General features: G+C 37.5%; 1 protein-coding gene across 3 annotated transcripts in view; it reads left to right on the top strand.

The window, feature by feature from the left end:
- Nucleotides 1–8,259, top strand: part of phf2 (PHD finger protein 2) — a 149,284-nt gene extending 141,025 nt beyond the window's left edge. For all 3 annotated transcript variants that reach the window (XM_043708015.1, XM_043708017.1, XM_043708018.1), the window contains exon 23: nucleotides 5,002–8,259. In XM_043708015.1, coding sequence (XP_043563950.1) covers nucleotides 5,002–5,090 — 89 coding nt within the window. In that variant the 3' untranslated portion in view covers nucleotides 5,091–8,259. The remainder of the gene's footprint in view (nucleotides 1–5,001) is intronic.
- The last annotated feature ends 13,940 nt before the right edge of the window (nucleotides 8,260–22,199 follow it).

Raw genomic sequence — 22,199 nt, 5'->3', positions numbered from 1 at the left:
AGCCTGAGGGGTGACCTTATAGAGGTTTACAAAATTATGAGGGACATGGATAGGATAAAAAGTCTTTTCCCTGGGGTCGGGGAGTCCAGAACTAGAGGGCATAGGTTTAGGATGAGAGGGGAAAGATATAAAAGAGACCTAAGGGGCAACTTTTTCACGCAGAGGGTGGTACGTGTATGGAATGAGCTGCCAGAGGATGTGGTGGCGGCTGGTACAATTGCAACATTTAAGAGATATTTGGATGGGCATATGAATAGGAAAAGTTTGGAAGGATATGGGCCGGGTGCTGGCAGGTGGGACTAGATTGGGTTGGGATATCTGGTCGGCATGGACAGGTTGGACCGAAGGGTCTGTTTCCATGCTGTACATCACTATGACTCTGACTTTGTGTACTCCTGTTCATTTTGTAATATAGCTGTAACCTGGTTCCCATTTTTAAAACATTCACCCTTCCGATTTCTTTTCCTCATTTATTTTCATTTTGGTTCATCTATCAAATGATAGAAATAGCTCAGAGCTGCACACGACCTGCCGCATAATATATGCAACAATCACTTAGGTTAAAAAGAATTTCAACCAACAAACAAAACTGTGTTGTATAAATCAGAATGCTTAATAGAAAACAGATTTACTAAGATTATATTGCCCTGAAATTGTTTGCTAGTTTAATTCACTTGCTGCGAAATTTGTAGTGATCTATGTGGTGTCCTTTAAGTCTCTTTCAAACTTATCAGTCTTGGGTGTAATTGTATTTTTATACCATATAGTATTTTGTGTTTCCTGCTGTAAAATGTACAGTAACACCGATTAATCCAGCCTTACTTGTAATTATTGATTTTTTTATAATGAAGTCCCTTTATTTACAACTTTTCCTGATGTTGTGTATCAACTGCAAATAGATCAAAAGTACCAAGAGGCTCTAAATTATATTTTTTACTTGCACTTGAATGCACATTTGAGGCATTTCCTCCTTCCATAACAGTAGAAATGGCCTGTGTAATACTGCAGGCAATACTCTGACAAAATCAGCTCTGTAGAATTTTAAAGTGTATGTTACATTACCTTAACTACCGTTTACAGCGCATATAAATTCATAGCTGTAGTCAGTATCTTCAGCTTGAGATTTTTGGAATTGGGAATTCATAGAGGAGAAATTTTATATTTTCTATTATGACAACTTTCTAAGGTTAAGCACGAGGTGATAAAATGGAGTACAAGGCTCTAGCTCAAATGCAGCCTGAAAAGATTCAAGTAAAGTACTGGATGCAGATTGAGAAATGATTTAATTTTCCAACATTTCCTGTATGTGACTTTGAAATGCAAAGTTATTTTAAAACTTAATTTAAAGTATTGTTCTACTTATATTTGTTGTGCTATTATTCAACTTTCTAAAATGTCAGAATAACAGTTCTGACATTTAAAGCAAAGTGAGTTACTATTCTAGCTTGTTGAACTGTTTTTCCTAATTATATTAATCAATTAAACTCTGTAGGGAGCAATTTGTACATTAATTTCTTAGGTGATTAAGTTAATAGAATTTTTTAAAAATATGATGACTTTGCAATTATTGATCTTTCAATACTTATGTTGATATTAATCTAGAATAACTACATGGTCATTTATGTCACAATAGAAGGGAGATTATAAAGTTGCAGCCTAGTGTAAACATTTCTAACAGTGTACCACTGTTAGAAATTACCAAAACTACTTTGTTTAGATTAGATTAGATTACTTTACAGTGTGGAAACAGGCCCTTCGGCCCAACAAGTCCACACCGCCCCGCCGAAGCCCAAACCACCCATACCCCTACCTCTACATTTACCCCTTACCTAACACTATGGGCAATTTAGCATGGCCAATTCACCTGACCTGCACATCTTTGGCCTGTGGGAGGAAACCGGAGCACCCGGAGGAAACCCACGCAGACACGGGGAGAATGTGCAAACTCCACACAGTCAGTCGCCTGAGGCGGGAATTGAACCCGGATCTCTGGCGCTGCGAGGCAGCAGTGCTAACCACTGTGCCACCGTGCCGCCCACATTTTGTTAGTGCATTGCTTTCTAAATCTCCTAATTAGGTTATTGTCTTACTGTGAATGATGTTCAATTTATTAATATTATTATAAAGCTATTTCCTTTAAATATAAGTTTTCTAGTTATGTGAAAATATAACTACCAGTTATCATCAGCAACAACCTGCATTGATATAGTCTTGTTAACATAGGAAGGCAGTTAACATACGAAGACTGTTAACAGGCACATTTTGACTCCATCACAACGGAATTACTAGAAAAGAGGACATAGTCAAATAAGTTTGAGTGATTCAAAGGAAGAAATAAAGAAGTGAGATGTTGGAAAGAATTACACAGTTTAAGACCTCAGCAGCTAAAGACACATCTGCCTGAGTGGAGTAACTAGTGCTGTAAAGGGTCAAGAATGAATGAGCACAGTTATCTGATGGGATTTTAGAACTGGTGGTGTAAGCCATAATTCTGCCTAAAACAATTTGTGGAATGTAACAGTTGAAATTGCATGACAAGGAAGAATTTCAAATGCTGGAAATAGGATACAAAAAAAGAAAATGTATACACAATATACAATACAACAAAACAATGCAATACAGTACAGCACAGGAACAGGCCCTTTGGCCCACTAAGCTTCTATTGATTCCTAATCCTTATTTAGACCCAATAATATTGTCCATGCATGGTATCTATCCCTATGTTCGCCTCACATTTATGTGCCTTATCGAGATACGCATTAAACAATGCTGACGTGCCTGATTCCATTATCTCCACTGGCAGTGTGTTCCAGGCACCCACCACCCTCAGTGTGAAGATTTTCCCCTACACTTCTCCCCTAAATATTTCACTTTGAACCCAAAATTTCTAGCTGAAGATATAAATTCATATGTGCTGTAAATGGTAGTTAAAGTAATGTAACATACACTTTAAAATTCTACAGAGCTGATTTTGTCAGTATATTTCCTGCAGTATCATACAGACTGTTTCTACTGTTATGGAAGGCGAAAATACTTCAAGTGTGAACTCAAGCACAAGCAAGAAATATAATTTAGAGCTTTTTGGTACTTTTGATCTCTTTGCAATTGATATAAAAGAACTGGCATGTGAGAGAAAATGGTAAATTTTTCTTGTAGTTGACCTTTCCACCCTGGGAAAAAGCTTCTGACTATCCACACCATCTATGCCTCTTATAATTGTATAGATCTTTATCAGGTCGCCCCCTTAGCTTCTGTCTTTCCAGTATAAACAATCCGAGTTTATCCAACCTCTCCTCATAACTAAAATCCTCTAGACCAGGCAACACCTCTGTGTGGGTTTGCACATTCTCCCCGTGTCTGCGTGGGTTTCCTCCGGGTGCTCCGGTTTCCTCCCACAGTCCAAAGATGTGCAGGTTAGGTGAATTGGCCATGCTAAATTGCCCATAGTCTGGATCAGTGGTGCTGGAAGAGCACAGCAATTCAGGCAGCATCCGAAAAGCTTCGAAATCGACGTTTCGGGCAAAAGCCCTTCATCAGGAATAAAGGCAGAGCGCCTGAAGCGTGGAGAGATAAGCTAGAGGAGGCTGGGGGTGGGGATAGAGTAGCATAGAGTACAATAGGTCAGTGGGGGAGGAGATGAAGGTGATAGGTCAGGGAGGAGAGGGTGTATCCACTCCACCCTCTCCTCGAGGCCCAGCACCTCCATATCCTCGGCAGAGTGGGAGGGAGAGTTGAAATGTTGAGCCACGGGGCAGTTTGGTTGAATGGTGCGGGTGTCTCGGAGATGTTCCCTAAAGCACTCTGCTAGGAGGCGCCCAGTCTCCCCAATGTAGAGGAGACCGCATCGGGAGCAATTGCCCATAGTGTTAAGTGCATTAGTCAGAGGGAAATGGGTCTGGGTGGGTTACTCTTCGGAGGGTTGGTGTGGACTTGTTGGGCCGAAGGGCCTGTTTCCACACTGTAGGGAATCTAATCTAAAGAAAAAAAACTAATCTAAAGAAAAACCTCTGCACCCTTTCCAAAGCATCCACATCTTTCAGGTACTGTTGCAACTAGAACTGCCAAATGTGGTCAAACTAAAGTTTTGTACAGCTGTAACAAAGCTTGCCAACTTTTATATCCGATGCCCCAGCCGATGAAGGCAAGCATGCTGTGTATGTCTTCTTAATCACCTTATCTGCCTGTATAATCACTTTCAGGATCTGGGGACAACTACACCCAAATTCCTCTTTGTTAATGTTCCTAAAGGTTCTACCATTTTATTGTGTAATTCACCGCTAAATTTGATCTTCCAAAATGCATCACCTCACACTTGTCCGCATTAAACTCTATCTGCCATTTCTCTATTCCACTGTATCCTTTGACAATCCTGTTCACTGTCTGCAACTCTGCGAATTTTGGTGTCACCCGCAAACATAATAATCAGAACACCTACATTTTCCTCCAAATCACTTCTTTATGTGTTACAAACAACAAAAGTCCCAGCACTTGTTCCTCTGGAACACCACTAGTTTCTGATCTCCATTCCAAAAAAAACCCTCTTGCACGGCTATGCTGTGTTTTCTATGACCAAGTGAGTTTTCTACCCATTGGACCAGCTCACACAGATCCCATGAGACCCTACCTTGAGTACCAGTCCACCATGAGGTATCTTATCAAATGCCTTACTAAAGTTCATTTGGCAGCTAATGTCCATAATGGAAACACTCAGAGGTCAGCCAGCATCAGTGGAAAGAAGAGTTTGAATAGTACTTCTAGTCAATGTTATAAATGAGAAAAGGTCATTTACCTGAAATATTAATTCTTACCTTCCACTATCCACTGATGCTACTTGATCATCTAAGTGCTTATTTACAGAATTTACAGCATATCTGCTTATTGAAATTTGTTTGTAATTTTAAAGTCAGATAAATGGCTGTAAATATAGAACAAATATTCACTTGCATTAAGCTACATTTTTACATGTCAAACACAGTAATCATACATGTATTTATTTTTCAGGAAAACGATTAAAGAAGGGTATGGCAACTGCTAAACAAAGGCTTGGAAAAATACTAAAAATACATAGGAATGGAAAACTTCTTCTGTAAAGTTAGAAATGAGAAACATTTTCAGTTAAAACGTATTGGCCTGACACTGATGCCGTTACATGTGTGACATAATGTTAACACATTTTAGATCATTCCGGGTTAGAGACAGTGTCCATTTCAACTGTATCTACAGACCATCCTCAGAGAGAGTATGGTGCTTTTGTGTGGTACTCTCGTAGATTGGCTCCACTTGGTCTGTGGCATAATTGGAAATGCTTGTTAGTGGCATTTGATATCTATCAAAGATGTCAGAGTAATCCACTTAATTCAGCCAAATCTTCTGTTGGAGCATTTTTAAGCATTAAATTACAGATAGTGGAAAAAAAAATGAATTTGGAGATACTACCATTTTTAAAGAATGTCAAAAACAAATTCATAAGAAATGCTGTCCTTAAACGCACAGGAGTGTGTTCGACAGTACAGTAATAAACTGCTGCCTTTAACCTGAGTAAATGGATACCGTTTCTATAAACTTGTTTCTCAGGCAATTCCACATTTCAGACTTAAAGAAACATTTAAACTTTTTTCATACTATAAATCCTGTAAATATGGTCAAAGGATTAATCTTTATTGCAAATTGTCTTTGAGTTACAATGCTATGTATTCTTTGATTTTTACCTTTTTTACATTTTATTCTTTTATGATAAAAATGTTATTTCTTTTTTTGTTTGCTCTTATAATGGAACTTCTTTTTATAAAAGGCATTGCCTGAAAAACAAAAACATTTCTTTGTGTGGCCTTGCAAAAATAATCTCTTGTAAGTAGTCACAGTACATCAGCAAAGGTAACACATTATAGAAGAGCTTTGTAAATAAGGTTACAGTTTTGTTCTATATGAGCTTATTATTTTCAATTTTGCATTATAATGCAATATGAAGTATTTTTGGTCTTAACTGGTGAAGTGTTTATGTCTATGTGACTTATCTGTAATTTATTAATATTTGTAGCTTTTTATATTTGTACATTTCTTACACACTTTTTTTTAAATTTTTCAACTATTTGTGATGTCTGCATTTTCCTGAATTTGTTACATAAAATCTATTCCCAAAGGGTTTTTTTTTTATCTCCACATCATCGGTGAAACAAAGTTACATGATTTTTGGCCTTTTATGTGGTATTATAATTCTGCCATACACCCTGTTCTTTTCTTCTATGTATATTTATAATTTAGTTTGGTAATTAGGTAGTTCTTTATGAAAGCCATTCCTTTTTACCTTGTCGAGTTGAGTTAAAGCTACATTGACAGTTTTTTTATTATATACAAACTTTATTTTTAAGACATAGTTTCTGTATCAGAGTTGCTTAAAGCTTAAAATAGTTATAGTTCATTTTGGTCACAGATGTGTGTTAACTATTTTGATTTTTATGTGTCATTTTAACTTTTAATATCTTTTTATGCTGCACATCCAAATCATCAGCTATAATGATATCTCTTTATGTTGTAGAAAAAAAGCTCTCAAAGAAATTTTTATCAGTGAATGAAACATTGAGTGAGAAAGGCTGCAGTTAAAATTAACAGTGAACCTCAGGAATAAAGTAAAATAGGTTCCAGCCGTCAGTGCACCTTTTGAGTCTCTCAATATCTTGTATATGGATTTTCTTGGCGTTGTTTTTGATAAATACACCTTTCAATTTTAAAACAGAAGTCTGAATGCTTTTAGTAAAAGACATGAAATATATATTAATCATCTCAACATTTTTAACAGTTTTAAAGCTGCAATGTGTATTGTATTGATGCTTAAGGCTTTTCAGACTCAAGTCAAGTTAATCTTTTTAACATCTGAACATACTGCAACTTTATTATAAAGTCCTCTGTAGCTTATTAATAAAGTAAAATATTTATGTTACCAAGTATCACTCCTAGCCCTAGAAAGAGGGGCATTATGATTTAATGAATTGCATTTGTTAGAATGCTAGGACCACAGTTTTTGGATTGAATGTTGTGGTGTTGAAGTTTGAACTGACCTCCAGAAGTCAAAGCCACCTAATTTCAAAATGATGGTGTGCATGTCAATGTAGAAAGTTGTTAGGAATGAGACTTTGTGGTAAAGTAGGTTAGACACACTGGTCTTTCATCACTTAGGTTCTGCCTACGTTGAAGGAAATATATGTCAGCTGTAATGGTCCTATGTAAAATATGCTTGGGAAGTTTCAACCTAATTTCATAGTGGACGTAGACGCACAGCAAAAAAAAATCCTTCATTTGATGTTGGTAGGCCACTTGCCACATTTGCAGAACAGCACTTCTTAATGTACCAGCATGACACAACAGCTGGTGTGGGAAATAGAAACTTCACACTGATGCAGTGTGCTATATTAATGTTGGGACAGAATGGAGAGAGCTTTAAAAATATTCAATTTCCTGACATTAATTTCCCTTGTCTTGATAATTGCAAAAATAGTGTGATGATAATTGTAAATGTTCAATTAATACACACAGGCTACATGAGTAGGAGGTGAATTAATAAAAGGAGTAATATATAGAGAAACAATGATTATTTTAATTCAGTTCATGCAAGCCGAAATGAAGTATTGTTTAACCAAAATGTATATGTATTGAATTACACTTCAGTAATGCAACCTAAAATACAAAACTGCAAATTTGACCATCTGTATAGCTGCCAACAACGGCTGATCATACTTGGTTGTTGGTTGTATATTTGGTTGCTTTTGACAAAAAACCCTGAAATCATTTATATAATCTACCCACATATTGAGAAAGAAACCCATGACAAGCAGCACTGTGATGTCTACTGATTTCTCACAGTTTTTATTTGTATTTATATTAGATCTGTTTTCATATGACATAATACACAATAAACTGGAAATGGGGATTAAAAAGAAAAAGCTTTCTTCTGAAGTTGTTAAAATATGCTGATTGTTACTGTGTAAGACAGTAGGAAAACATATTGGCAGATAAAGGATAGATTAGTAATAGCCACTTTATACATTGCACCATAGTTCATGTTTTGTATTCAATTTTTATAAGTTCCACTGCACTATGAATTCCAACAGAAACACTTCTTACATTTTTATTTTAGCTACTATTATTGTGTACATTGTCAATAAAGTAAATAACCTGTATAGAATGTGTTTTAAAACTGTTAAAAATAAAATCTACATACTCTTCTGTTTCACGAGTCTCTGCCTTTTCACATCCTTTTTTTTAAGGACTAGTCATTTTAGCACATTTTAGTGAATTTACGACATTGATGCTGAAGTATTATGGTGAAAATTTTAAAAGTGGTTATCGTATTTCTAAGTCGCAAGTTAAAACTCTTTGTATATTACATTTGAATACTTTCTTTTCAAGAACAAAATCTTTCTATATCTTTCATAATTTAGTGCCATAAAAAAGTGATGTTATTTGCACTGGATAGATGCTAACTTCACCCACTGGAAATCTGGTGATAGTGGGTCAAATGGCCATCACACATCCAAAAAGGAAAGTTTGAGCAATTGTTCAGTGGGTGGCCAGTCACTACCTAGTGGTGCAAATTAAGATTTATCTAGTATCTCTTGCTGCAAGAGTCTGCCTCTAATGTTTTTAGTTTGCATTCTTCTGTGGCTTTCGCACTTTATTATATTCTCTGATTTAAACTCCATGCCACACTGATTTTCTTTTTTTTATATATTTGTTCTTTGCAACTCTCTTCTGTGCATGTCTCTTAGAAAGATTGAATTTGTAATAAAACTCAATATTGTCTTTATACAAATCTAACTAGCAGTCATCTAAAATATAAGATGAAATCTTCCTATCTCAGTATCTGCAAGAGTAGCTGGAACATTTTTGGGATAAGAAGCTAACTTACTAATGCATAGAATTTACTGTAGTTCTTTAGCTCAGATATGTATTAGTACTCTGTATCTGGGTTGCCTGAACAGTTAAGCAAGGTGGTGAGATTATATCTTTTGTCAAAACAAGGATTTCTATTGAAAGAGACCCTGCATCAACAGGATCCAAAACATCAGAAGAGCAGGAAAGGTCACTTGCATAATATTTTTAAGTGCCAAATCCCATGTTCTGACTTTCTCAGCATTCTTCTAGATTGTACACACATAGAAAATAGGAGTCGGGTTTTCAAGCCAACTCTGGTATTCAATATGATCATGGCGGATCATCCAACTCAGTACCCTGTTCCTGCTTTCTCCCCATTGTCTTTGATCCTTTTAGCCCTAAGAACTATGAACACTTTACGCCTTTGCCCATTTTTCTCTCTGCAGCTATCTCATACCCCAATCTGAAAAGTGAACACTCACATTCCCCTTCAGTCAAAGTGGACATCCACGTATATTAACCTTTCTGCAAGAACACAAAAGCGATTTTGAACTATCTCTTTGTAGGAGAAGTGAAGATACAAATTGGCAAGAAACAGACTCAGGGTTGGTAGTAGGGACAGGCATTGATACCGATCTATGCCTATTTGTTCACAAGGAAAGAGCTGTTAATCCAAGAGGCATCAGATGTGAGTAATGATCTATGTTGAAAGTCCAAGCTTTTCAGTTACTGATAAAAAGAGCTCATTCTTTACCTGTAGACCCTATGTTCGAGGCCTTGCCTCCTCCAAGTTGATTCTGGATGTCCCTCTGCTCTGTGGAGGGGAATGTGTTGGAGAACAATTCGACAGTGCAGCTGCTATTGATGTCCCTGCTGCTTTTGGTGGTAATGTGTCTTTTTTTGCTGTTCACCTTCTTAGCTTTGGCAGGTTGTCTGAGAGAAGTGCTTTGAACAGTAGTCTCACAATGGCTATGGCAGGAGCTCTTCAATTTAAATGATCAAAGTCTCCTCACTGCAGAACCTCCTCCGATTGTGCACTTCAGTGACTCTGGAAAGTTGGTCTTTTGCCAGGAAATAGGTTCTCTCGTGAGAAAATCAAAAATGAGAGTTAAAAGCTAATTATTTAATTGACTTTTAAGTAACTTTAATAGCTCACCTGACCAAAGCCAAGGAATTTTCTGCCAACCTTCAATCTCATCTCTAGAAACCCAGAAAAGGGTGGGATGATGTTGGGATCATGACCATACAACGATTTCAGAGGATTAGATTTGCCTCATGTACGTGAACTGCCTCCCATCACCTGGGAAAAATCCCTTAATTGTGATGAAAGAAGCATCATATATGTACCATATTTTTGGATTTTGATTTCCAAGTAGAGGAAGATAGATGTGGTCAGTTTTGTAAAGGTTTCTTTTAATCAGGTCAGAACGTTATTTGAAACAGTGACCGATGTATGTCAAATCCAAGAAAGCATGTGACTGCAGTCAAGTACATGAGAGAACCCCTGTCATTTTAACAGATGGAATATGCATATTTCTCAGTTTAAAACAAACCAAAAAAAGTTAGTTCTATTTAGTTTAGTTAAGAACAGAAAATTCAAGTTCTCAGCTCAATATAATTGAGGGGTCAGTTCAGAAGGGAGATCAGTTTAACCTAGCAGAAAAATCATCCTTCAATTTCAGTGGAACCAGTCACCAAAACAGAAGTGTTGTAGTATGTGAAGCTTCCAAACCCAGAGTATTTGGCTGGAAATCTTCAAGCTATCAGAGTACATAGAAGAGTACAGCACAGTACAGGCACTTTGGCCCTCGATGTTGTGTCGAGCATTTATCAAAATCTAAGATCAACCTAACTACACACCTCTCAATTTACTGCCATCCATGTGCTTGTCCAGCAGTCGCTTAAATGTCCCTAATGTCTCTGACTCTACTACCACCGCTGGCAGTGCATTTCACGCACCCACCAGTCTCTGCATAAAGAACCTATTTCTGACATCTCCCCTATACCTTCTTCCAATCACCTTAAAATTATGACTCCTTGTGACAGCCATTTCTGACCTGGGGAAAAGTCTCTGGCTGTGTACTCTACCTACACCTCTCATTACCTTGTACATCTTTATCAATTCACCTTGCTTCTTCTCTCCAGTGTGAAAAGCTCTAGCTCACCCAATCTCTCTTCATAAGACAAGCCCTCCAATCCAGGTACATCTCCTCTACATACTCTCTAAAGCATCTACATCCTTCCTGTAATGAGGTGACCAGAACTGGTCACATTATTCCAAGTGTGGTCTAACCAGAGTTTTCTAAAGGTACAGCAAAACCTCGTGGCTCTTAAACTCAATCCCCCTGTTAATGAAGGCCAAAACACCATATACATTCTTAACAACCCTATCAACCTGGGTGGCAACTTTGAGGGATCTATGTACGTGAACACCAAGATCCCACTGTTCCTCCACATTGCCAAGAATCCTGTCTTTAACCTTGTATTTAGCATTCAAATTCGACCTTCCAAAATGTACCACTTTGCATTTATCAAAGTTGAACTCCATTTGCCACTTCTCAAACCAGGTCTGCATCCTGTCAATGTCTTGTTGTAGCCTGCAACCAGCCCTCGACGCTATCTAGAACACCACCCATCTTTGTGTCATCAGCGAACTTATCATAATTCAAAAAAGTTCAGAGTTGTGAAAGGTCATGTCAGCAGACTTGGAAAGGACTCATTAAACTGTCCATGTAGTCACTGCATAATAACCAGTCCCATGGGCTGGAATTTACTCCTTGTTTTGGTGTCTCTATCTGGTAGCTGAAGAGCTGGATGCAGGTCGACCACAACCATTCCAGACCCTGATCCAATCTACCACTGACCTGATTGTGGTGTAAGGTTAATGGATCTGACATCACTCTGGCATTTGTAGGCAAAACATCTGTTACAGCTGTTTCTTCAATTCTCTTTGATGGGATGTGAGCATCATTGTCACTGATTTGTTGCTCATTCCTTATTGCCCACCTTGAACTGAACTGCTGTTGGATCATTTTGTTGTTCTGCAATCACACTTAGGCCAGAAAAGGTGTGGATGACAGATTTTCTTCCTGCAAGGGCATGAATGAGTCATGTTGGTTTTTATGACAATTAATGACAGTTTAATTCAACTCCAGATGTTTTAATAATCAAATTCTAATTCCATCAGATGCCATGGTGGGATGTGAAGCCATGCCACTATTAGCCTTGGTCTCATGATTATTAGTCCAGTGACATTACCACTGTATTACCATTGCAGCAGCATTCCTGTTAGTGGAAAATATTAGTCATGCAGTTGCTGCATAGTTTCAGAATGAAATGACCATCAAGCAAACAAGTAGGAAATGAACAGATCCTTGCATAGAAAAATATGAAAATTTAGAACTGATCAGGTGTTTAGAGGTGGTAAATTGGAGAGCTTGTGAACACAAAGTTGAAACTTTTTTCTTCAGTATCATTCAAGTTGTCAGGATTTGTAGCATTGCTGACTGCAAGACCTGCAGCCATGCCCTCGTTCTGCCTCACATTCCTTGCATTTAATGTTTCCAAAGCAAGCCATCAGCAGGAGTGTGGCCAAGCCATGTTAAACCTGAGACAACTAATGTTGACAGCATTTCAGATGCCCCACTTATCCTGTGACCATGTGGAAGAAAGGAGGAATTTTCAGAGAATGTTTTGCAATGTTCTCTACTGTATGGAAATTGAATGTTAAGCCTTTGCATTACAGTGCATATCAACTGCTTCTCACTGATTTCTAGGCAAAAGTAAGGACTGCAGATGCTGGAGGTCAGAGTCGAGAGTGTGGTGCTGGAAAAGCGCAACAGGTCAGGCAGCATCTGAAAAGCAGGAAAATCGACATTTTGGGCAAAAGCCCTTCAGGATTTCTCACTGATTTCTGTCAATTCCTGTGTTGCAGGACAGCTTTTGCGGATGGAGAACATAGCATCATTTGTATATAGTTACTTTGTTTGTAATATAATTAATTTTAGTTAACTGGTGTTTGGACAGTATATAGTGAAATATATACTATTTTGGTTTGATTAGTCCTGCTGCTTTTCATCTGGTATTGTTAAAGATTCTTTAGCAATAATACTTATTTCCACTAGATGGAACCAATGTGATAGAATTCAGTGAAAATTAACCAACAGATGAAATGGATGACAATTCCTGGAGTTCACAGAAAGCTAAAAGCTTTTCACTTAAATATTATACTTAAAGCATCATTGTTTACAGAATTTTTTTTCCTCCTGGACTGATCATTTGCAGTTACATTGCAGATGGTTTTGTATTACTTCTTTGAATACTGACTTATTTAAAGTGTGCACATGTTTTCTATCATAAACATCTGCAGAAACTCCACATGGAAAATACACTTTCTTGTGTTCTAAATTATATTTAAGTTTTCAATTATTTGAGGATATTTAGTGAATAATCAATAAATGATCCACTTTTAAACAGTAAGCAAGGGTTTGTATCAACTGAACAGCTGCGGCAACTATATTGCAAATCTGCATGGTGCGATCTGTTAATGGTCATTTATCTTTGTTCTTTGTATAAGGATTGTAATGTACTATGGAACTATGCTTTGTTGTTTATTTCAATAATTACAATGGAAGAAGCATATCTCATAATTTCTGAAATAAATATATTAAGTCAGTTATTGAGATTGTCAATTTGTAACCTTTTGCATTCATCAGTAAGAATGGCCTTACCATGTATTAGGGGGACAGGTTTGAACGGTTATGCTGTTAAATTTATACCCCTCTGGTTTTTGTTCCTTAGGTTTGACTTCCTTCTTGTTACAGGAAATGAATTTTCTACTCTTCCATAAACATACATCCTAATGCTAGAAGATTGATGAGTGTGAAATTGCTCAGTGTATCACCAAATCAGACAATTAACTTCACACATTTTGAACTTAGTACACAATTATGATGGTTAACTGATCACAGCTCTAACAAACATTTTGTCCATGTTTGCTACACTAGTAGCAGTCGTTCAGGCTGTCATGCCACTTGCAATTCTCTGAGTTGTTGTATACTGCTGTTCTTTCAGCTGGAACCAGTGTTTATAAAATCTGTAATGGAGCTATGAATTTAGCCATCATGAACAACTTAGCAAACTAATGCCACAATGATGAGGTTGTATATACATTTCCTGCAGTGTACTTGTTGAAAATGTGGCTCGTTAAAATTTATAGTACTGGGAAAATAAATGTGCACGTGAGCTATATTTGCAGAGAACAACAACCAGAAACACTTAATAAATCCAGTGGTCTGTAAATAAAGGATGTCATTATTGAGAAGGTAATTTCGGCAAGGATTATATGGTGTAAAACTGTCAGGCCACAGTGACAAGTGAATAATTATAAATTTTTGTTTCTAAAATTGCTTTGAGAACTCCGCCAATCACACCCTATTTAATAGACTTGAAAATGTAATGTCAGACAAATCATTTAAAAATTATTCATCTCGAATAATGTTATAGTCTATATATATTAAGGAAATTATGTTTGTTTTCAGTTTAAACAATGGCATTTTGCCATTCAGACATAAAATTACATTATTTCCATTAACATCTGACATGGATTTGTATAACAAAAACACCAGGATTCAAGGAATCAGGATAAACATTAGAAATGTGTTTGTGTGTTCTTTTCGCTAAAGAGTATTAGTGGACATGCTAAACTTTTTAAACAGTAGAATAGGCAAATTCTTTTGCAGTTGTTTAATGTATATTTTACACTGTAATAATTTATTAGCTCCCATTTTAAAAATTATTTTCATTTTAAAAGTGAAAAATATACATTCAAACCTAATTTATTATTCATTTTGCATAAACATACATTTATTGAATAGATAGATTTTAAGATATTTATTGTTAATTGTTTAATCTTTTGTATCTACTGCAGTTTCTTGAGAACATCGATTCTTCCAGTACTGATGCTGAGTTTATTTAATTAGTTCTATGAGGCTATGGATATCATTAACTATTTGGTTTGCTCAACCAAAATGCTTTTAGAGTTGATGAGTAGAAGACAGTCAGAGGTTAAAAATTTAAACTTTGCAACATGAACCAAGTGGTCACATATGTAGGAGCAAATTATTGCGTTGGCTGGAATTTGTACTGAAAACAAGAATACTGGAGATCACAGTCGGTCAAGCAGTATCCATGGAGAGTCAGATGAAGAGTCATCTAGACATGAAACATTAACTTGCTTTCTCTCCCTGGTCACATATGTGTCTGCCACGAATTTTGTATTGAACAAGTTGTGTGTTAGGCCTCTGACCTGCTTGCAAGAGGCAGGGCATTTAATTCCCTATCTCTTCATGTAATCTTCTCAGTTGTTTGAGGGTTGCTAATCATAGCTCATTGATGCCATGATATCACAATGAGTAGAAGAACAAATCCTAAGAATGACCTGAGCCAGTCCTGGGAAACAAAACGGGAACTATAGGCACTACTGAGCACTACACTCTGGTGAGCTTCTGAGCTAATTAGCTTTGGCATTGTTACAATATTTAAATCAGTATCTTGCATTGCTTAGTCCCTGATTTATATTTAAATTTAGCAACAGCTGGAGAGGTTTCCTACACTTCTGGTAACTCAATATTGTAATGATCCTGTTGAGATGGATAATTTTTAAACAGGCATTTTAAATTTTCATGACTGTCTGTAGCATCACATGATAAGATTTTAAGTTTTAGGTATTCTAAAAGCACCATTAGTTAAACACTGTTCCAATAAGAAACTTATACTGTGCATTACAGAAAAGTTTCCTCATTTAACTTTTAAAACAGCCAAAACTCCACCTTCATGGTTAAAATAAACCAGTCCAAAGCTATTTTCAGCTCCTATTAGCTGGCTCCTTCCTCCCTTTGCAGACAGATAACCTATAATCCCTGAATTGACTTTGATGATGAGGTTTACCTTGGAGATTTCCCCTCTACCCAAAGTTAGGTGAATCTTCCAGGCTAATTAGGGCCTCACCAATTCTGGTCTCTTCAGCCTGAGTTTGAGCTCCCACCTGCATTCTGCATGCAAATAGCAGAGACTGGTGGACTCTGTGTTTTTGTTTTCTCACTCCTGTAGATTCTTGCAGACAGACAAATCTCTAAGTTAGAGAGATATCTGAAGAAAACTATAAGTTGATACTGCCATAGCTATGGCCTGTTCTCTTAAAACCACTCTCCATGGGCTTTGTCTGGAGGTATGACTCAGCAACACTATTAGGGACTGAGCTGAGCGAGTCCTTAATGACATAACTGCTCGATTTGGTCTGCAAGAGATGGGAGTCACCAACAAGTCAGAAAAAAAATTTACTTGAACTTGTCCTCACCAATCTATCAGTCCCAGATGTAGTTTATCCATGACAGTATCGATAGAAGAGATACCAAACAGTAATTGTGGAAATAAAATTCTATCTTCACATTGAGGGTATTCCCCATTGTATTGTGCAGCACCACAGCTATGCTAAATAGGATAGATTATGCTCAGTGATAAGTGACAGACTGGGTATCTTTAAGCACTGTAAGTTATCAGAAGCAGAATTACATTTGATTACAATCTGTAATCTCCTGGCCCAGCATATCTATCATTTAAGTTTAAGAAACTTGTCTTATATCCACAATTCTACCCCCAGTCAGAATAAGAAATTCTATCATATTATGATCACTATTGCCTAGATGCTCCCGTACTATGATTTCATTCATTAATCCTCTCATTGCCAGATTTAAAAGAGCGTGTTGCCTTATGATACTAGATGTACTTTCCTAAGAAATTGTCTTGGGCAACACTCTATAAAGTCATGATCCAAGCAACCTTTTCCAAACTAATTTTTACAATCTATATCAAAACTAAAATCACTCAAGATTATTGCAATACTTTTAACACAAGCTCCCATTATTTGTTCCAAAATACCCTGCAGTGTAGCTACTATTAGGGATCCTATAACTTACTCCCACATGTGGTTCCTTATCTTTTCTTATCTCTACCAATATAGTTATATATCTTGATTTTTATAACTAACGTTGTTACTCACAATTACATCAATGTCTTCCTTAACTAATAGAGCTACTGCAAGACTTTATCATAACTTTATGTACTAATAAAATATCAACGGTTGAATATTTAGGTCAAAGCCTTGGTCATCTTGAAATCAAGTCCCAGAAATTACTATCAATTATGCATATTTGCTTTTTTTTATTTTTTCATTTTTGTGGGATGTGGGCATCGCTGATTGGGCCAGCATTTACTGTCTGTACCTAGTTGCCCTTGAGAAGGTGACAGTGAGCTGTTTTCTTAAACTACTGTAATCCATTTGTTTTGGGTTGACTCACAATGCTGTTAGGGAGGGAATTCCAGGATTTTGACTCAACATTACCAATTAATCCATTTTGTTATGAATGCTGCATGCATTCAGATATGATGCCTTTAATTTTTTAATCATTTTGCACATTCTGCACCATCTACTGGTACATTTTAAGTGTATATGTTCTGTCCCTTCCTTCCACTCTCTGGTTATCATTATCCATACCTCGATCCTGTTCATGATTTGGAGATACCGGTGTTGGACTGGAGTGTACAAAGTTAAAAATCACACAACACCAGGTTATAGTCCAACAGGTTTAATTGGAAGCACACTAGCTTTCGGAGCGACGCTCCTTCATCAGGTGAATGTTAACTCCTCCAATGCTGCCTGACCTGCTCCTTTTTCCAGCTCCACATTTTCCATCATCTGCAGTCCTCACTATCCCCATTATAGCCTACGCCAACTTAATGACAATTGCCACTATCTTCACCATTAAGCCCTCCATGACAACTCACACAGAATTCAGAAGCTTTGTTGAGATGAAATGAACTAAAGATTCAAATATCTAATACAGCCTTCAATATATTAAAAAAAATCACATTCAATAAAGCCCATTTAGTTTTAAAAAATATCTTCAAGTGATATTTTTCAGAGCTCAAAAACTGCGTGAATTTGTGTAAAACTCTGTTATCTCACTTTTTAGATTAGAATCAATCTAAACATCAGGTCATAGACACAGAACACAGGGGGCTAACACCTTCAACATATTGTCTAGCTATCACCATTGTTAACAGCTAACCCGAGAATGCAATTTTAAAAAAAAGGGTTTTGTGATTTACACATGAAAGAAGTGAAACTATCACTGTATTCTAACAGATGAAAGGCTTAACAGACAATCAATTTTTCAATGTATAATTTCAGTTACATCACACTGCAAATTTTTGCTATAAATTCTGTGTTACAATCGAGCCCTCCACAATCACCTGATGAAGGAGCGTCGCTCCGAAAGCTAGTGTGCTTCCAATTAAACCTGTTGGACTATAACCTGGTGTTGTGTGATTTTTAACTCTATCCTGTTCTATTGCTTTATCATTTTTATTTATCATATGTCATATTCCGTGATCACCTTCCTGATGAATTCAAATATCATTCAATAAGAGCCCATTTTCAGTGTAGCAAGGAAGTTAAATATGCAGTATGGGAGTCACACATTTTTAGAGTTGACCTGAAATATCTTGAGGGTAGATAAAGTTTATGGAAATATCATGACGTGATGATATTACATTAATTGCTCATAGGCATTTCTCCATGAACTATCAATCTGTCATTATGAATGCATGGTTACTTTCCATTAACTACAATTATGTCCTAAATTCACCATTTGATTGATAGCTCAAAATGTATAAAAGGATGAGCTATCTTTGATGTGGGTTATGAATAGGTTTGATTTACAAGGGATTAATCACTTGAAGATATTTTTTAAAACTAAATGGGCTATATTGAGTGTGAATTTTTTTAATATATTGAAGGCTGTATTACATATTTGAACCTTTAGTTCATTTCATCTCAACAAAGCTTCTGAATTCTGTGTGAGTTGTCATGGAGGGCTTAATGGTGAAGACAGTGGCAATTGTCATTAAGTTGGCGTAGGCTATAATGGAGATAGTGAGGACTGCAGTTGCTGGAAAGTCAGGGTCCATAAAATGTGGAGCTGGAAAAAGGAGCAGGTCAGGCAGCATTGGAGGAGTTAACATTTCAGTTTGAGACCTTTCATCAGGACGGGGGAGGAAGGGATTAGGGCTGGGGGAAAAGTAGGTGAGATGGCAATAGGTGGATGCACATTGGAGGTGATTGTGGTTGGTCACTGGGAAGGGTGGAGCGGATAGGTGGGAAAGAAGATGGACAGGTTAGGTCAGGGAAAGAGGATGGGACAGAGAGGGAGGGCTAGACTGGGATGAGGTGGGGAGTGAGGGGGAGATTTGAAATCTGGTGAATTCTATGTTACAGCTATGTGATTGTAAGCTCCCGAGGTAGATGAAAAGGTGCTCTTCCTCCAGTTTGCGTGTGGCCTTATTTTGATGGTGGTGGAGGTCCAGAATAGATATGTCATTGGGGGAGTGGGAGGGTGATTTGAAATGGCTGGCAACTGGGAAGTGGGGTTGATTGGCGTGTATGGACTGGGGCCATGGGGACAGAGTGCAGGAGAGGCATGGATTAGCATTAAGCTAGCATGTAGGCATGGAAATGTGGAGAGGGGTTGAAGGTCAGAGGGCTTAAAATTTAATGAAACATCTGAGAGAACGTTCTAGAGAATTGTTTCAACTTTTGGTAACCACTGTGGCTCTGTCATCCTGCATCCCATGTCTGCAACCGATCCCTTAGATCACACTTGTTTCTCAAACTACCTGCACCAATGATTTCAGTCTGTGACCTTTCACTGGAACCAAGATAAATTAGAAATGTAATATGTTTTCAAAAAAATGAAAGGAGAAAAGAGAGTGAAGTTGAGGTGCAGAGCAGGAAGAAATAATTGTCTAAAAATTCCTGTTACAAAGATCAAAGGGCAACCAAATTTATGGCTACATGAGGTGAGTGGAGGAGACCACATTGTGGCAGAGAATGTCAATTGGAATTGAAAGAAGTACAAGTAAATTGTACTTTCATTTTGAAAGACTATTTTGGCCTTGAGATATGTAGAACAGAGGACCAAAAGGGTAAGTGTTGACTCTGCTCCATTTGTAAGGAAACATGGCTAAAGAAAGGGAAAGGATGCTGGGGTGACTGAGGAGTTCTCCAGGAATGTTATTAGCTATGGAGCAGTGTTAATGTTAGCTCAGCACCATCACTCAAAGCACATTTGGTTATAAAATTCTGAAATAACTAAACTCATAACCTAGGCTGAATTTCTCCTGTTCATTTGTCTTGTAATCTGTGACAATTATGTTTTACATCCCACTGGGAATGATTTCATATTTAAATAATAGGGCACAACCAATTAAATCCCAACTGAGACCTTATTTATGGTCAGTGAATTTATAACCCCCTTACTGTGTTGGCCTGCATGTAACAATAGGCACCTGGGCTCAACCAGAGGGCTTAGTACCTCTGGAGCCTGTATGGGAAAATACCTACAGGAGGTATGACAGGGAGCAAAACTGGGACAGAAACAAAATCTATAAATCATACATGATGTAATTTACAACAGCAACTGAAAATTCAAAGCAGTATTGTTGCCTGCTTTTTGCAAACAAAATATTCAGTGGAAATATATTTTGGTCTTCTAGACATTACTATAGGCCTGCTTTTTTGACAAAACCCTGGTTTAGTCGAACATGTCAGATGTTTCTTCTTACCGAATTTTGCTCGGCTACTTTTTCACAGTGGTCTACTTCAAGAGATCGTTCTTGGATGTCCACACAAATAATTTGAATGAATGAACTTTGTTTCTTCATCAAGAGCTGAAAGACTGAGGCTGAGCATTCAGAGAAAATATATCCCACTATAATATCCCTATACAGGTAGTCCCTGGGTTGCGAACAGGTTCAATTCTGGAGTTCTTTCACAAGTGGATTTGTATGCAAGTTGGAACACAATGCAGAATAATATAAAGTAGCTGTTTTTAGGTACAGAAGATGTTTGCATGATCTTTAAAAAGACACTGTGTGGAATCACATTCATAAGTATGGGTGTTTGTAAACTAGACATTCGTAAATTGGGGACCCATACACCATTATTCCAGTTTACAATAGGACTGGACTAATCTTGCTACATTATTAATCACCAATTAACAATTCCTAGTTTCTTTTAGATATTGTCATGGATATAAAGCTTATAAGATTTGTTTGATTTGGATCTGCCTCTTTCAATTAGAATAATAGAGGGTTGAAGGGATTGTGTGACCAGTTCTGAATCCTACATATCAACAGGTTTTGTTCGCCTATTTGTAAAAGTTAAAAGCCGGCAGGTTGTTTTATTGGAAAGGTATTAAGATGCTTGAACTGGTAGACAATGGCAAGAACATCTGTGATGGTGATGTGTAATCTGTTAGTCTCACAGGTACGTGCTAGGAATACAATGTTTCCTAAAGGGTTATACTTCAGTTCATTTATTTTAGTTTAATTGAAAACCAGTATGGATTGGTGCTTAGGAAGTCAAGATTAGAGTAGTGCTGGAAAAGCACAGCAGGTCAGGCAGCATCCGAGGAGTAGAAAAATCGATGTTTCAGGCAAAAGCCCTTCGCTGATCTGCTGTGCTTTTCCAGCACTACTCTAATCTTGACTCTAATCTCCAGCATTTGCAGTACTCACTTTTGCTTAAGAAGTCAGTTAATCCCCCTCCCACTCTGCTGAGGATATGCAGGTCCTGGGCCTCCTCCATCGCCACTCCCTTACCACCCATAGACTGAGGAAGAACGCCTCATCTTCCGCCTTGGAACCCTTCAACCCCATGGCATCAATGTGGACATCACGATATTCCTCATTTCCCCTTACCCCACCTTACCCCAATTCCAACCTTCCAGCTCAGCACCGTCCTCATGACTTGTTCCACCTGTCAACCTTCCTTTCCACCTATCTGCTCCACCCTCCTCTCCTACCAATCATCTTCACCCCCACCTTCATCTAACTATTGCATTCCCAGCTTCCAACCCCGGAGATTCCCTGCCTCATTCCTGATGAAGGGCTCCATGGATGCTGCTGACCTGCTGTACTTTTCCAGCACCATTCTAATCTTGACTCTAACCTTCAGCATCTGCAGTACCCACTTTTGCCAATTTTAGAAGGCAGTTAAGTGACAATCACATTCTTGTCTCGAGATACATGAAGGCCAAGCCAGGTAAGGAGAATGGATTTCCTTTATGATAGAGCTTTAGGGAACCAGATTTTATTTACAATTGACAATTATTACATAGTCTCCATTAGGCTAGTGTTTAATTCCAGACAATTTGAATTCAAATTTCACCATCTATTTGAACCTTTGTACATTGAACATTAGTCTGGGGCCC

The sequence above is a fragment of the Chiloscyllium plagiosum genome, chromosome 18 (assembly GCF_004010195.1).
Source record: "Chiloscyllium plagiosum isolate BGI_BamShark_2017 chromosome 18, ASM401019v2, whole genome shotgun sequence".
Lineage (NCBI taxonomy): Eukaryota > Metazoa > Chordata > Chondrichthyes > Orectolobiformes > Hemiscylliidae > Chiloscyllium > Chiloscyllium plagiosum.
The sequence above is the reverse complement of the archived record's forward strand: the minus strand, read 5'-3'. Positions and strand labels throughout refer to the sequence as shown.